This window comes from Carassius gibelio, chromosome B24 (genome assembly GCF_023724105.1).
Source record: "Carassius gibelio isolate Cgi1373 ecotype wild population from Czech Republic chromosome B24, carGib1.2-hapl.c, whole genome shotgun sequence".
Lineage (NCBI taxonomy): Eukaryota > Metazoa > Chordata > Actinopteri > Cypriniformes > Cyprinidae > Carassius > Carassius gibelio.
In genome coordinates this window covers 3136723-3152829 of record NC_068419.1, presented here as the reverse complement: position 1 = coordinate 3152829, position 16107 = coordinate 3136723, and the positions used below count along the sequence as shown (strand labels likewise).

The following is a 16107-nucleotide window of genomic DNA, read 5'->3' as shown; positions in this document are numbered from 1 at the left end:
CGAATCCTTGCTGAATAATAATAATAATAATAATAATAATATATATATATATATATATATATATATATATATATATATATATATATATATATATATATATAATATATTTATATATATATAATTTTTTGAAATTTAAATTTCTTAACCCAAACTTTTAAATGGTAGTTTATCATAGTTTTCACAAAAATATGAAGCAGCACAAACATTGATAATAATCAGAAATGTTTCTTGAGCATATATGTACATAAATATATATAGGTGCATCTCCAAAAATGTGAATATCGTGAGGTTTTTTTTGTAACTTATTTAATAAAAGTGAAACTTTCATATATTCTAGATTCATTACATGTAAAGTAAAACATTTCACAAGTTTTTTTGTTTTAGTTTTGATGATTAGCGCTTGCAGCTCATGAAAGTCAAAAAGGCAGTATTTCAAAATATTTGTATATTTCCTTAATTAAGCAAAAAAAAAGGATTTGAAAAAACAGAAAGGCCCAAGTTCTTTAAAGTTATTCCTAGAGTTAATTTATGCACTCAATACTTGGATTCATATATATACATACAGTTTATATACTTTTCAAAACATTAGAAAAAACACTTATAGTTGTAATTTTTTACAAAGGTTTTATTGCTTTATTAAAACATTTATACGTAAACAATTACAAATTCAGAAAAGCAATTGTATTTTGTGATCTTTTTTATAATATCTCAAAAAGACATACTTTTTCAAAGGAAAAGTGCTGAATATAATATTATTCAGATAAGCAGACAGAAGTGCTGCTCTTCAGGATCTCTCCGTCTTCTGTCTCTTCGAGGGCTCTTCATCAGCTGTCTTCCTCTTCTCTGGCTTCTGATTGGACAGAGAAAAGTGTGTCGCATCCATCAGACCAAACTCCTGTAGTAACGAGGGCTGAATCTGATTGGCCACGGCCCAGGCCCATAAACACTGCTCCACCCTGTGAGGAGTCCAGTCCCGCTGGCTGTCCGCTGAGACCACAAACATCAGGGTCAGATCCCCATGAAGAACACTTGAAGATCAACATGCATCTTAAATCTCTTACCTTTATTAAGCTGGGATGTTTTGTTCAGTATTTTCTGGAGGAAAAGTGCATAATGTTTGGCCGTGTACTCGACCGGCCTGAGTTCAGCGATGCTCTCCACTGCTTCATCAGCCATGAAGGCCACTTCACCCGGAGCTCCAGCCGCCAGCACAGCTTATAGAGACCGATTAGATGCATATTAATACAGTTAATGCATGCATGCGTGATCTGATGGGTGTGTGTGTACCTGATGCCGTCGCTGGCCCGACACCTTTGAGTTTGCACAGCTCTGTAATCGCCGCTTGGACATCAGGTAACAAACCGAAAGCTTTGCTGGTCGAGCTTTGAACCGCCTCCTCGCTGTTTGAGCCAATCAGCTGCTGCAAACGAGGCCTGAACTTCCCTTTCTGTTAGAGAGCATCCATCATGCAACCAGTGAGTCACTCGCCTATTTCTGGCATCATGGTTCTTGTTAATTACGTAGGGTGTGAATCTATTTCTGTTGTGCTTACAGTCAGTTTCCACTCCATGATCTTGACGAGCTCAGCGTGTGTGAGGGAACGCTTGGATCGGGTTGAGATCGCTGTCGGCAGCTCCTCCTGAAACCTGACAGAAGATTTACTACATCTACAGTTGTATTCTATTCTGATGCATGTCTGACACAATGTTCATGTGATTTAGAAAAACTAAAATATATATAATGCATGATTTAAAAATATTTTAATTTCTATAGTTTATTATGTTTTTAAATTTGAGTCATTTACATAGACTGTACAAAGGTCATTTATGATTATTAATATATAAATTAATATTCAATTCTATTCTATCAAATAAAGGAAGATGTTAGTAAGAGTGCATTTACGGTTCTGTCAATTTGCAAGTTATGGTTAATTATGATGTATAGGTCGAAAATATAAATTAAAAGGATGCAATTAATACATTCATTTTAAATGTAATTAATTTAACAATATTTAAATGTATTATTTATTTTATAAATACATTTTAGTATTTATATTTGTAATTTATGATTATTTATATATAATCACATATCAAATAGACACTGCTACTAAAGTTGCATGGTTATGACTAATTTTGATTAGGTAAAAATTAACATTATTACAATATATATTTTTATCATTTTATTTATAATTTAATAAAACAACATATAAAGTATTATTTTAAATGTACTGTATCCTTTTTTTTTAGCAATATTGTAAATTATGTAATTATTATTAATACACAAATGCTGCAATGAACCTAAAAATGCATTTGAAGTGTTTGCTTGTAAGAACTCAAACCATCTGTCCAGCTGCAAGAGTTTTCCTGATGTCTTCCCCTTCACAGCTGCCTTGGCTTCTACTACAGTCCAGTATTTTCCATGAACTGCTCTCCACACAGCTGGAGCTTCACAGTTATACAGGCTTTCATTCACAGACATGACTGACAGAGAGAGAGAAATAATGCAAACACAGAGTTCATAACATTAACAAACAAATGTTAGCAAGCGACATCACAGCATATTAACATACCGGGATGTGTTATGACAAATTTCTTTAGTGTGAGGTTTTAAAGGCGTTGTGAACAGACAGTAAAAGAAAGGTTGTGAGCAGATTATGCAGCTCGAAGCAGCGCGCCATGCGACCGGAGGTGACGTCAGCAGCGAACGTAAACAATGCTTCTACATCCGCTTCTCATGAACGGACACAATTGTTTTTAAAAGGGTAAGTTGTTCGCGGTTATTTCAGCGGTATCTAAACTCATATCACGGTTGATCATTAATATTCGAAGGCTGTATTACTGCCTCGTGCTGCATGAGTTATAACCGCTATACTGAGCTGTTTTTAAAGCAGCGTAGCACTTTTATTAAGGCGCGTGACTGCACACCTAACGTTACATCTAATACTGCATGCTTAATAAGATACAGCTATAATATCATTTTGTTATAATACTAAATGTTTTATATTTTTATAATCTCGATTCTCGAAGCCCAGTATGCTTGAGGTGAATATGATGAACTGTGCAAAACCCTTATATAAATAATTACATTTTTAATTGGTATTTCTGTGCATTATAATAACAAAGCACTGCTCTTGTTTTCCTAATGTTAATGAGAAAACAGTATTTATAAACTGGAATTATTGGCTGAACGCAGTCAGCAGCAGATAAAATATTTACAAAACATGCACTCTACCAATAAATCAAATTTGTTGTGTCTATTTGTCTCTTTCTATCACTATATATAACTTTTACAATTTCCCTTATTTTATTTTTTATTATTATTATGTATTTATTTATGTTTTCTGGTATCACTTTTACACTTCATTTATTTAATGTCTTTGTTGCTGATATGTTTTTCTGCTGTTCTGCAGGTCGGTGTGTAATTCCGTGTAAAGATGTTATCCGCGATCGCGTGAAGGTGTGCGTGACGTCACGCACCAACTGTCACGCGAGGTGTGTATAATTTTTAGCTCGAGCTGTGAGCGAGAAACACAGACGGTGAGATGAAAGAAAAAAACACTTGAATTGTGTGTAGTGTTAAATTAAACAGTATAAAAATTCACTTAGATGTTTGTGCTTTTAACACAATAAATGTATGTTTGCATAAATTTACATTTAAATGTGTGCGTGTATGTATGTATATATATATATATATATATATATTTTTTTTTTTTTTTTTTTTTTTTGTGAAATATTAAAACACAATGAAACATGTTTTCTGTTTCTGACTTCATTTTCTCATAGGTTTTGAGTCAGTGAATGAGCAAGTGAAAGGTTATTTTAAAATAATAAACTCAACACAACGGGCTTTGGACACAGTGTAAGTGTGAACCTCTCACTTTATTACTGTATATTTTGACTTTATAAATGCTGAAAAAAGGCTCGTGCCCGCGCTACCTGGAGATGTTCATTGCTCCACCTGCTGGACAGAGAAGGAACTGTTCTAGCTACATCTCTTTCTTTGTGTTTTCACCTCTGTATGCTCTCTTTCTCTTGATTGTGCAGCTTGAGATGGAGAAGATGACCAGGGTCAGCAGCACTATCAGTGGCTGTACCATGTTTTGTCACCTGGATGCACCTGCCAACGCCATCAGCGTGTGTCGGGATGCTACGCAGGTGAACAAATGAGATGAAAATTATATTCACAACACAAGCCAAAGAGACCAATTCAATGGTTGATGGTTCACATTACCAAAATGATCAATATAGAATTTTTACAATAACTTTGACATTTATATAATTTATAATAAATCAGTATTTAAATGTATATAATTTATTCATTATTAAATGATTTATATGTAGTATTATTATCAATTTATTATTATTTAATATTAAATGTATATATTCTAGTTATTTACATGTACAAATTTATATTTACATGTAATTTATATCATATTAATATGTAAATTAAGTTGGTATTTATTCTGTTAATGACTAATATCGGTTATTAATAATTTAATTGTCAATACTTAATATTCACTTTCCAAATACTATTTTTGGATACTATTTTTATAAGATGTAGTTAACCCTTGACTGATCAGAACATATTTCAGGTGATGTTTGATTCTCAAAATATTTTAATGTCTAAAATTGATTAATTTATGATTATTTTTTATTTATTTGTTTATAATTTTTAATAATTTTTCACAACATGTTTCAAGTGATGGTTGCCATGCAAAATATTATAAATATTTTAATTTCAACAATTTGTCATTAAGTTATATAATGTACAGTATATTGTTTTGCTAATTAAATCTAAAAAAAGTAATCTAATTAAATTTAATCAATTTATTATTATTTATTAGTGCTGTCAAACGATTAATCGCATCCAAAATATACGTTTTTGTGTGTATACTGTGTATATTTATTATGTTAATATAAATACACACACATACAAATATTTACATGTATTTATATTCATATAATTTATATTATAAATGTATAGATTTAATATTAACATATTTTTCTGAAATATATACATGCATGTGTGTATATTTATATAGGCATAATAAATATACACAGCACACACACATATATTATGCAAACAAAAACTTTCATTTTGGATGCGATTAATCGCTTGACAGCACTATTATTTATATTTATTATTAATTTAGGTATTGCTATATGTATATGTATATATTTGTCATTTAATTGATTAGTAGTATGTAAATGAATATTCAGTCTGTTATTGATCATCGCATGTTTCAGGTGGTGGTTGCCGGGCGGAATATTTTCAAGATTTACGGTCTGGAGGAGGACACTTTCGTGGAGCGGCTGAACCTGCGTGTGGGACGCAAACCCTCACTGAACTTCAGCTGTGCGGACGTCATGTGGCATCAGATGGAGGAGAACCTGCTGGCCACCGCCGCCACTAACGGAGCCGTGGTGACGTGGAATCTGGCCCGGCCCTGCCGTAACAAACAGGAGCAGCTGTTCACCGAACACAAGCGCACGGTCAATAAAGTCTGTTTTCACCCCACTGAGGTCAACATGCTGCTGTCCGGCTCTCAGGACGGATTCATGAAGTGTTTTGACCTGCGCAAGAAGGAGAGCGTCAGCACCTTTTCTGGTAGATGGGCATCTCTGGCTTTACTACAGCATCTGCACATGTGACCCGTGCTGGCAGAATGAGTGTGAATGCACACGGTCCAAATTTGAGCTACAGCAAAAAGAAGAGAAAAAAGGTCGAATTTAAGGTTTTCACAAAAATGAGTTCATTAAGTCCTCTTCTAGTGACCTCAGTGCTCAAAAGTAATCAAACATCTGAAATGATCTTTAGTTGTATGCTTTCTTCTGGACGACTGCTGCTGCTTCTCACCATAAGTTGTAGGGCTGTTGTTGCAAAGTACTGCATTACAGCTTTGTGGATATTTATATTGAGTTCAAACCATGATGATGTTTGCAAAGCATGTGCATAATCTCCCTAAAAAGTACATTATTGCAAAATATGTCTAGACGAGAGACACACAAACATAATCTGTTCTGTTTTATCTGATGTGTAACATTATATTAGATCCATGCATTACAGTAGGTCCCAATGTTAATTACACTAACATTAAAAGAATAGAGGCTCTTGATTAAAGTACTGTTTTTTGCATCTTTGTTTCATATGTTTAATAACAAAGATAAAAAATAATAGCAATATTGTGATTAGTTATATAGTAATTATTAAAAAATAGAAATAGAAGAAAATATGCAATGTTGCTCGGTGATTTTATTCTTGGGAAAACTTTCACTCGATTTTTCTCAAAAGAAATGAATCTCTGCTGACTCTTGTAGCCTTCAAACGGCTGTTACTCTACAAGTCATACATCATTATCAATAAAAATAACTAATTTTTGACTATTTCCTCATGACGACTCATTTTGCCAGCAGGGGTCACATGTCAAAAATCAAATTCTGTCATGATTTACACATATTATACATCTATAAAACATCACCCAAGCACCTATTTTTAACGAGAAGCACATCTGGAGTATTTTAGATACTAAATCTGACACTACACAGAGACTGTACACAACGTGAACACCAGTCTGTGTTTCGCAGGTCAGTCTGAGAGCGTGAGAGATGTGCAGTTCAGTATTAAGGATTATTTCACGTTCGCGGCCTCGTTTGAGAATGGAAACGTGCAGCTGTGGGACATTCGGAGACCCGACCGATACGAGAGGATGTTCACCGCGCACACAGGACCCGTCTTCTGCTGTGACTGGCACCCTGATGACAGGTCCATGCACAAACATTTAGGCTACAACGGCCGAACGTAAAAGAAGATAACTCGAGAAACATCTCAGTATTGGTTGTTAGTACAATGAAAGTCACTGGTAACCAAAATAGCTTTGTTACCAACAAAATAGGTTCTTCAAAACATGTACTGTAATATAAAGGTTTGAAACGACATGAGGGTGAGCAAATAATGGCAGAATTTAAGGAAGGTATTTTGAAGACTGTTGGTAATAAAGCTGTTTTGGTTATGTTAGATGACATACAGGACTGAAGACAGGGACAGTGCATTAACTTTGTTAAAAAAAATTAATTGCGTTATTTTTTTATAATTAATTAATAAAGTTAACACGTTAAACTGACACCCATAAATATAATATATAATATAATATAAAAGCTCAGAATATAACAATTAGCATACAGTTATTATTGTTAATAATAATAATAATTATTATTATTACTACTTTTATTATTGTTTTTGTTGTTATTATAGTGAAATTCAATTTAAAATATAAAGCTTACTCTTAATGTAAACATTAAGATGAAAAAAAATGAGGGAAATAATAATAATAATACAGTTGTTTTATTACAAATACAAATGTAAAAAATTGTATATTATTATTATTGTTATTATAGTAAAATATAATAATAAAAAATTAAACTTACTCTTAAAGTAAATATTAAATTGAAAAGGGAAAATAAAATGAGGGAAATAATAATAATAATAATAATAATAAAATTGTATTATTACAAATACAAATTTAAAAATTATTATTATAAAAATAAATAAACTAATGACTTATGAAACATACAAAGTGAACCTTTTTTTAAAAGAAAATAAAATGAGATAAAAAATAATAACAATAACAATTGTAAAATTCTTAATAATAACTAAAGAAACTTTAAATAAGAAGGAAGATTAAAAAAACTAAATAGTTTTAATTTGAAATAATTTCTTCAAAATTTCTACTTAATAAATACTCAAAAGCAACTTTTTTTGCCTAATTTTAGTTGGTAAAGGTTACACATTTTTCTCTCTGGCTGTGTTTTGTATATGTAACGCTTGTCTCTGTCTTGCAGGGGTTGGCTGGCCACAGGCGGACGAGACAAGATGGTGAAAGTCTGGGACATGTCGACCAACCGCGTGAAGGAGATCTACTGCGTTCAGACCATAGCGTCGGTGGCCAGGGTCAAGTGGCGTCCGGAGCGCAGATATCACCTGGCCACCTGCTCCATGATGGTGGACCACAATATCTACGTGTGGGACGTCCGCCGGCCGTTCATCCCCTTCGCAACCTTCGAGGAGCACAAAGACGTGACCACGGGAATCGTATGGCGGCACCAGCACGACCCCTACTTCCTGCTGTCGGGGTCCAAGGACAGTACGCTGTACCAGCACATGTTTAAAGACGCCAGCAGACCCGTCGACCGCGCCAATCCTGAGGGACTCTGCTTTGGGCTGTTCGGGGACCTGGCGTTCGCTGCTAAAGAGAGTCTGATGAGCGGTGAGTGACCCGCCCGGGTGGACTGCTGCAAACCCTCCTGTGGTGCTGAAAAACTGGGTACTATTTGTGTGTTGTGTGTTAAATTGAACATCACTGATTTCAATGCAGTTCACCATATTCGACACTAAAGATGCATGTAAAAACAGAAAAACTATGCAAGCACAGACATTTTTTTTCTTCACAATTGTGACTTTTTTCTCAGAGTTGTGAGATATAAACTCATAATTGCATGTAATAAAGTCAGATTTGCCAGATATAAACTTTTGAGAACGTATCATACCCCCCTCCCCAGAGTTTAAATCTCACAATTCTGTGAAAAAAAGTCACAATTATGAGTTTATTTCTCAGAATTATGAGTTTAAAACACAGTACTGACTTTATAACACTGAACTGCGAGTTTATAGCGTGAAATTATATAAAAAAAAAGTCAAAATTGTTAGATAAAAAGTTACCTTTTAAAATGTTTTATTCAGTGGCAGTAAAGGGCTTGCATAGAAAACTTCTAGTTTGTTAGAGACAAAAATTATCAAATGTGAGTTTTAATAATTTCCATCTATTTTATTGTGTTATTTCTATACGGGGTTCGATTTGACCAAAATTATTTTTGCATTCAAAATTAGCTGCACAGATACAAGATATTTTTTGTTATGTATTTATTGTACTTGCCTTGACTTTTTTTTGTCTTTTTTTCAAACTCTCGTGCTTTTAATGGTGTTCATTCTTTATAGCGCCACAATCTGTAGGGGACGTGGGGCGTAAAACCTACCCGGGGGGCGATCGGCGGTACCCCATCTTCTTCTTCAAGAAGCCGGATGTGACGGAGCAGTTTGCGCAGGTGTCGAGCGCGCTCAGTGTGTTTGAGAGTGAAGCGGGCAGCGGTGTCGGGATGGACTGGTTCATTAAAACTGCACAGAGTTACCTGCTGAGCGGGAAACCCTTCGTCGAACTCTGTGAGCATAACGCTCAAGTCGCCAAGAGACTCAACAGACCGCAGGTACGGATGGATTTTAATGGGATTTGGTTGTATTTTAACCTTTTTTGTCAGCTGAACTGCTTTAAACCTACAATATTTTTTTTTTTGAAGTGCCCCCAGAGATTTTAAGTTAACATCTCAATGATTTTAGACATTTGCATGTTCATGGTTCTCTGTTCTCTTTTATTAAAAAACTAAAAAATAATAATAATATATATATATATATATATATATATATATATATATATATATATATTAGTGCTGTCAAAATTAGCGCGTTAACGCATTCAATTAATTTGAAATATTTAACGCGTTAAAAAAAAATAACGCAATTAACGCGGTTGCAGTTTTTTTTATTTCCAGTTGTGGCCTATGTGTGTTCAACGTGCAAAGAAATATGGATAAGACCAAGGAAGGACTTTTAGACGGAAAGTTTCAGTATAAAACTCTGCCGGATTACTCTTCAGTCTGCCACAAGAAACATTACTCTTCATTTAGTCTGCCACAAGAAACAGCAACATTAAAATCATGAACTCAAATGTCATTGTTTAAAAAAAAAAAAAAAAAAAAAAACAATGACTGTAACAGTGCGTAAATCAGACCTTTCTGTAACGCTAACGTTAATAAGCTTAAACGAAAATAACGAAATAATTGTGTAGCGGAGTATTTTTTGTACACAGTGCCGCGAACTGTCAATCACTCCTGTACGCGTGCATCACTGTCCTCCTCAGCTGCAGCAACTTGCGCTCTCTCTCTTCATCAAGCTTTAAAACAAAAAGGGGACAAAAAGATCATATTGTCTTTGTGCATAGGCTATAGATTAATTAGATAAATGAATATCTAAATTTGTGCCTTGCCGTCTACGGTATTTTTTTAGAACTTAGAAAAAAGATGCTGCAGCCAATGAACAGCCACCGGGGGCTGCAGGACGACTCAACCTCCGCAGACAGTTTTTAATGTTTATCAGACAATAAATACTCAAGATTTTGCTTTAGTATAACTCACAACGAGTTTAACACACCTTCTCCGGCCACGTTGAGTTGTTGACACTTAACAGTGGGAAAAGCGACACATGCGCTATTCACTTGTATAACTTAAGGGTGAATGGGTAATGTAGTTTCTGCTCTGGGTGGGATGAATTAGGAAGCTTGCATTGTGAAGGGCGCTCTGAAAATCGGCAGTGCAGGTAAAAGATTAAAACCTCTATTAAAACAGATGTCCAAATGAGCGTACCGGTACGCTAAAAGAGCGTTCTGGGCGCACGGAGAGGTGGCCGTACGCTCAAGAGCTATATTTGGAAGTGGCGGTACTGAGTACTGGTGCGTACCGGCCCACTTAAAGCTCTGGCAATGACTATACTTTGGAATTTTTTTGCAGTCCACTTAGAATTCAACATGGAAATCATTTTTGTTTTTTATTGGCATTGATTGTTTTGAAATTCAAATGGTACTTACATGCCTGTGTTTTTATTTCTGTAATAAATATGGCTTTCAAGCCAACAGTTAATTTGGAGGATATTGATGGTTTATTGCAGGTATGTTGTTTACATGAGAAAATCTGTGTTACAAGTTAAACAAAAATTCCAATAAACAATCATATTTTGAAATTAAATAGTTTCATTGTCTTGAGTTTACATTAATTATTTACATTTTACATTTACATATCCAAAAAGTTTCAGTCTTTTAATTGCGATTAATCGCGATTAATCGCGATTAATTTAAAAAAATGTGCGATTAATTAGTTAATTTTTTTTAATCGATTGACAGCACTAATATATGTATAATATATTTATATATATATATATATATATATATATATATATATATATATATGCAAGTTAACTAAATAAAATAAATATTTAAAAATTAAAAAAAAAACATTTTGCAATTATATAGTGCATAAGGCCAGTATAAAATTATTTAATATAGGCTTCCAGGTTTATTTTTTTAATTGATTGCATATTATTATGATTAATACTGAAAGACTAGCTTATCATTAATTCACAAATCCCCTGCAGTTTCTTTACAAACCCTGTTTTACAGAAGTTTTTATGTTATGTGTTTATACTATACAGGAATCGACCACATGGACCATGCTGCGAATCATGTTTTCAGAGCCAGCTAATCCGTCCTTGTCGTCCAATCACAATCTGAACAAATCAGGAAACCTCCCACTCGTCAACAGGTACTGACATTACCACATGTGATGTTTCATTTCTGAATCCTAACTCTGATATCATTCATCACTGTGCATCTGTTACCTGCGTCATGCAGCTTCAGTATGAAGGAGATGAGCGCTGCTCTCAATGAGAGAAACAAAGAAAACAGACAAGACAACCTCCACAGTCTGGAGACCAACCTCAACAACAATGACGGTGAGACACAGACATATAAACACGCAGCCGTCCTGATGAGAGACCAATAACAGAGGAATGCAAGATACAATCAGCCAGACTGTGTTTACAGAGCAAACTTTGTGCTTGCTCTCTCAAAACGGCTGCATTCCCCAAAGATATGTTGCCTTCAATCACAAAACGTTTACATTTCCTGAGAAATTTTGCATTTACACATAAAACAAATCGTCTTTACCAGAGAAACTTTGCTTTCATTCATAAAACGTTTGCTTTTTCCCAATAAATTAAATAAGATATATGAGAAACATAACTTTTGCTCACAGAGTGTCCGCAATATTGTATTAAATTCCAACTTTACATCAAAGAAACTTTACATTAGCTTTACCAATGTGTTTCCACAATAAACTTGTTAAACCTTATTTTTTTCTTTGAAGCTTTGTGTTTGCTTGCAACTTTTGTATTTTTCCCGAGAAACCTTGCGTACGCTCACAAAACTTTTGTTTCTCAAAAAAACTTAGTGTTTGTTCGCAGAACCTTTTAATTTTCCAGGGAAACTTTGCTTTTCCTTGCAAACCTTTGTTTCCCGAATAAACTTTGTGTTTGCTTGCAAAACTTTTGATTTCCTAGAGAAACGTTGCATTTCCTTGCAAACCTTTGTGTTTTCATTTGCTCGCAAAACCATTCTGTTTTCCCATTAAACTTTGCTCGCAAATAATGTTTTTGCAAGCAAATGCAAAGTTTCTCAGGAAAACACAAAACATTTGTAGGAGACCAGATAGGACCCCCAAAAAGAATAATTTTTTCATCATTAAGCCTCATATAGTTTCAAACCTATATGATCGACATTAAGCAACAGATTCAGTTTAAGTCTGTTCCTCTAGAAAACCGATAATTTTATGGTGCATTTTCAACTTGGAGCAACTTGGACATTTTGCTAAATGTCTCCTTTTATGTTCCACAGAAGAAATAAAGGCCTGGTTTCACAGACAGTGCTAAGACTAAGCAAGGATTAGGACAAGGCCAAAGTTCAAGGCCATTTAAGTATAGTTTCTGTGTGCAGAGAACGAGGAGACGGAGGGCAGCGAGGGTCAGGCCGAGTATCTGTTTGGAGAGGCTGAACTGGACGACGATGATCTCTACAGCATGGAGCACGAGAACCAGGCAGGTTGGTCAAGAAGCTGCAAATTGTTAATATTGCCTGTGAGAAGTCAACAAAACCAAGCATATCTCACAGGTGCATAGGTGTAAAAAGTGAAATGAAAAGCCTGTTCTCTCTCAAGCAGAGGAGCCCGAGTACCTGCTCCCTCAGGAGGCTTTCCCGTTACGCCACGAGATCATGGACCATCCCTCGGCCCCGGAGCCAGTGCAGGAGAAGCCAGAGTCACCCCACGTCAGCGGGAGCGAAGCCGAGAGCACATGTCTGACTCCCATGGAGTCCTTCAGTCTCATTTCCGTCTCGCAGCTGCTGTTCTCGCCTCACTTGCCGCCCAAGTTTTTCTGCCCCATCGTAAAGGAGATGCTGTGCTACTACGCCGAGCAGGGCGACGTGCAGATGGCCGTATCCGTGCTGATCGTACTGGGCGACCGCATCCGTAAGGAGATCGACGAGCTCACACAGGTGAGGAAAACCACCCGCCTTTGACAGGAAGTGTAGCTTTCTGCATGTGGGCTGTATCCGAAATCACCCACTGTACCCTCAAATAGGGAACAGTCATTTTTAGTGTTGTCCGAAACCATAGTGGATGTTTTCCAGTGCAAAAACGAGTGTACAACCGATGTACACTAAGCAGCTAGAGAAAACTCATAATGCACTGATGCACATAATGAGAGTTCCTGCGTCTTGCCAAAAGATGGCGCTCACAGCTGAATCATCCATTAAAGGAACACTCCACTTTAAAAAAAAAATAAGCTCATTATCAAACTCCCCTAGAGTTAAATAGTTGAGTTTTACCGTTTTGGAATCCATTCAGCCGATACTTGGGTCTGGCGGTAGAACTTTTAGCTTAGCTTAGCATAGATCATTGAATCTGATTAGACCGTTAGCATCTCGCTCAAAAATGACCAAAGAGTTTCTGACCTCGCAACTTTTAATTTTCAGTCTGTCTTAGTACACGATGCATCTACAGAAGAGTCAAGTTTCAAATAGGAAAACTATGGAAACTCTTTGGTCATTTTTGAGCGAGATGCTAACGGTCTAATCAGATTCAATGATCTATGCTAAGCTAAGCTAAAAGTGCTACCACCAGACCCAAAGATCGGCTGAATGGATTCGAAAACGGTAAAACTCAACTGTTTAACTCTAGGGGAGTTGGAAATGAGCCTATTTTTTTAAAAAAAGTGGAGTGTTCCTTTAATTGGTGTTAAAAGCACCCCTCCATGCTATAATACAACACATGTACAAATTCATTGTAAATGGACTATTAAATTGTTTAACTAGGCTTTATACCTAATTTCAATGACAGAGTTCAATATAAATCCTTTAATTTTACTACTGGAGCTGCCCATTTCAAATGATTATTAAACAGCAGGCAAACTATTCAAAAGCGGCAGTCTTTCCATTGCCCTCACTCACTCGTTTTCATTCACTCCTTCATGTGAACTGTATGAGTGGACTGATGTAGGTGAATATTGAATGAGGGTACAGCCGTGATGTTTTAATCTGTGTGTGTTTGTGTTTCAGGAGCACTGGTACATGTCCTACATCGACCTGCTGCAGCGCTTCGAGCTGTGGAACGTCAGTAACGAGGTGATCAAACTGAGCACGTGTGGCCCCATCATGTGTCTGAATCAAGCCTCCACCACCTTACACATCAACTGCAGCAACTGCAAGCGACCAATGAGCAACAGGGGCTGGATCTGTGACAGGTACCACCTCCAATCCCTGACTGTATCTGTTTTTTTTTTGCCTTTGTCAAGTCAAAAATCAACTAAACTGTGAGTTTCAGTCCTTATTCTGTTTAAACTGTTTAAAGCTCATTTAAAGGTATATTTTTCTCTTTTAATATGGATATGGACAACTAAAATTAATAGATTTTTGTTATAAAATGTGTTGAAATTATAATCTATTACAAATGTATTATACTTTATCTTTTATGATATATTTATATATTATATACACAGTTTGGATCCACTAAATAAAATGTATATATTTAATTTTAAATTCTAATTATAAATAAATATATTATTATTAAATTGTATAATAGATGTAATAAATGTATCATGAATTTATTATAATTTCTGTACTATATATGAAATGATAATGAATTGTATTTAATCTATTAAAAATGTAAATATCATTTGAAAACTGCAAATAGTTTTAGAGAATTTTACACTATTTTTATTCATTCAAGAAGTAAATAAAATATCTTGTATTTAGAATTATGGTTTATTTTGTATTATATATATACATTTCTATAAAAAATTATTTGTTATAACATACTATTATATCACTTAATTCACTTGATTTAATTTATTTAAATATCATTGTGAAATATTCCTAAGATTTTAGAGAACTTTGCACACTTTAGGCCTACTTATAAATAAAGAAAATTTATATATTTAATTTTAAATTATAATGATAAATATTTTTGTGTAAAATTTAAAATAAAAAAGGACAATAAAATAATGTATTATTATTATTATTTTTTATAATTTATTTAATATTATATCACTTGTCAAGTAATATATATATATATATATATATATATATATATATATATATATATATATATATATATATATATATATATAAATGAATTAAAATCTTGTCATTTTAAAATATGTGAAATATATTGATTGGGCATTGTATGTATGTGTTTGAACTCTTCCTAGGTGCCACCAGTGTGCGAGTGTGTGTGCAGTGTGTCATCACGTGGTCAAAGGCTTGTTTGTGTGGTGTCAGGGCTGCAGTCACGGAGGACACCTGGAGCATATGATGGAGTGGCTGAAACAGTCCAAACACTGTCCGGCCGGCTGCGGACACCTGTGTGAATACACCTGACACACACACACACACACACACACACACACACACACAGGACTCTCTCTAGCAGAGGAGCGATCAGGCTGCTACTTATGAGGAAAAATATGTAGGACTAATGATTTTATGATAATCAAACACAAAGGGAATCTGAACGCAATCATATGTGTGCTGAAGATAGTCAGCAAAGTCTTTTTTTAGTTTTTGAAGAATTTGTTTTATAAATAGTCTAATGTACATAAGAGATGTACCTGCTTTGGGAATGTGTTTCATGTATCTTGAAAATATTCTTGAAAACTGTGTAAATGCAGAACACATTGCATTGAAATCAGATTTATTTAGAAAGAAACGGTGTTGTTTAAGAATAAAGCCAGTCTTTAATTATCATCTCTGTGGGTTTGTATTTATGAAGCCATGGAAACATATTAAAAGTTACTTTTTGGGGAGCAGAATTTGATCTAAATGTGAGCCGAGTTTATAAAACAATAATAATGATTTTTATTAGTTAGTAACTGTAGGGGGCTCCAAAGTCGCAAAAA

At 34.7% G+C, this 16107-nt stretch overlaps 2 protein-coding genes across 4 annotated transcripts; one reads left to right on the top strand and one right to left on the bottom strand.

Annotated features, from left to right (window-relative positions):
- Positions 1–616: 616 nt before the first annotated feature.
- zgc:112496 (uncharacterized protein LOC541336 homolog) lies at positions 617–2738 on the bottom strand. Its single transcript, XM_052596283.1, has 6 exons — positions 2570–2738; positions 2339–2480; positions 1553–1646; positions 1288–1447; positions 1062–1214; positions 617–987 (listed from the first exon to the last, which is right to left on the bottom strand). Exons 2-6 carry the CDS (start codon positions 2476–2478, stop codon positions 785–787), a joined length of 750 nt encoding a protein of 249 aa, XP_052452243.1. The 5' UTR covers positions 2479–2480; positions 2570–2738; the 3' UTR covers positions 617–784.
- On the top strand, positions 2697–15955 carry wdr24 (WD repeat domain 24). Of its 3 annotated transcripts, none has more exons than XM_052596279.1 (14): positions 2697–2761; positions 3410–3491; positions 3783–3858; positions 4044–4154; positions 5247–5607; positions 6585–6762; positions 7839–8263; positions 8992–9257; positions 11311–11420; positions 11510–11610; positions 12650–12754; positions 12873–13207; positions 14270–14454; positions 15421–15955. In XM_052596279.1, the coding sequence occupies exons 4-14, from the start codon at positions 4050–4052 to the stop codon at positions 15587–15589; spliced, it is 2340 nt and encodes a 779-aa protein (XP_052452239.1). In that variant the 5' UTR covers positions 2697–2761; positions 3410–3491; positions 3783–3858; positions 4044–4049; the 3' UTR covers positions 15590–15955. The 3 variants fall into 3 exon arrangements, with proteins under 3 accessions (XP_052452239.1, XP_052452237.1, XP_052452238.1); XM_052596277.1 differs by having other exon boundaries at positions 12870–13207; XM_052596278.1 differs by having other exon boundaries at positions 2717–2761; positions 3410–3536; positions 12870–13207.
- Positions 15956–16107: the final 152 nt, after the last annotated feature.

Bases quoted from the DNA above. Each gene is read 5' to 3' on its own strand.
- zgc:112496 (XM_052596283.1), bottom strand. From the start codon at position 2,478: ATGTCTGTGAATGAAAGCCTGTATAACTGTGAAGCTCCAGCTGTGTGG. The intron at 1,647-2,338 runs GTTTGAGTTCTT...ATCTTCTGTCAG, and splicing joins CTCTTGCAGCTGGACAGATG to GTTTCAGGAGGAGCTGCCGA. The intron at 1,215-1,287 runs GTACACACACAC...GGTCTCTATAAG, and splicing joins CGGGCCAGCGACGGCATCAG to CTGTGCTGGCGGCTGGAGCT.
- wdr24 (XM_052596277.1), top strand. From the start codon at position 4,050: ATGGAGAAGATGACCAGGGTCAGCAGCACTATCAGTGGCTGTACCATG. The intron at 5,608-6,584 runs GTAGATGGGCAT...TGTGTTTCGCAG, and splicing joins GAGCGTCAGCACCTTTTCTG to GTCAGTCTGAGAGCGTGAGA. The intron at 6,763-7,838 runs GTCCATGCACAA...TCTGTCTTGCAG, and splicing joins GACTGGCACCCTGATGACAG to GGGTTGGCTGGCCACAGGCG.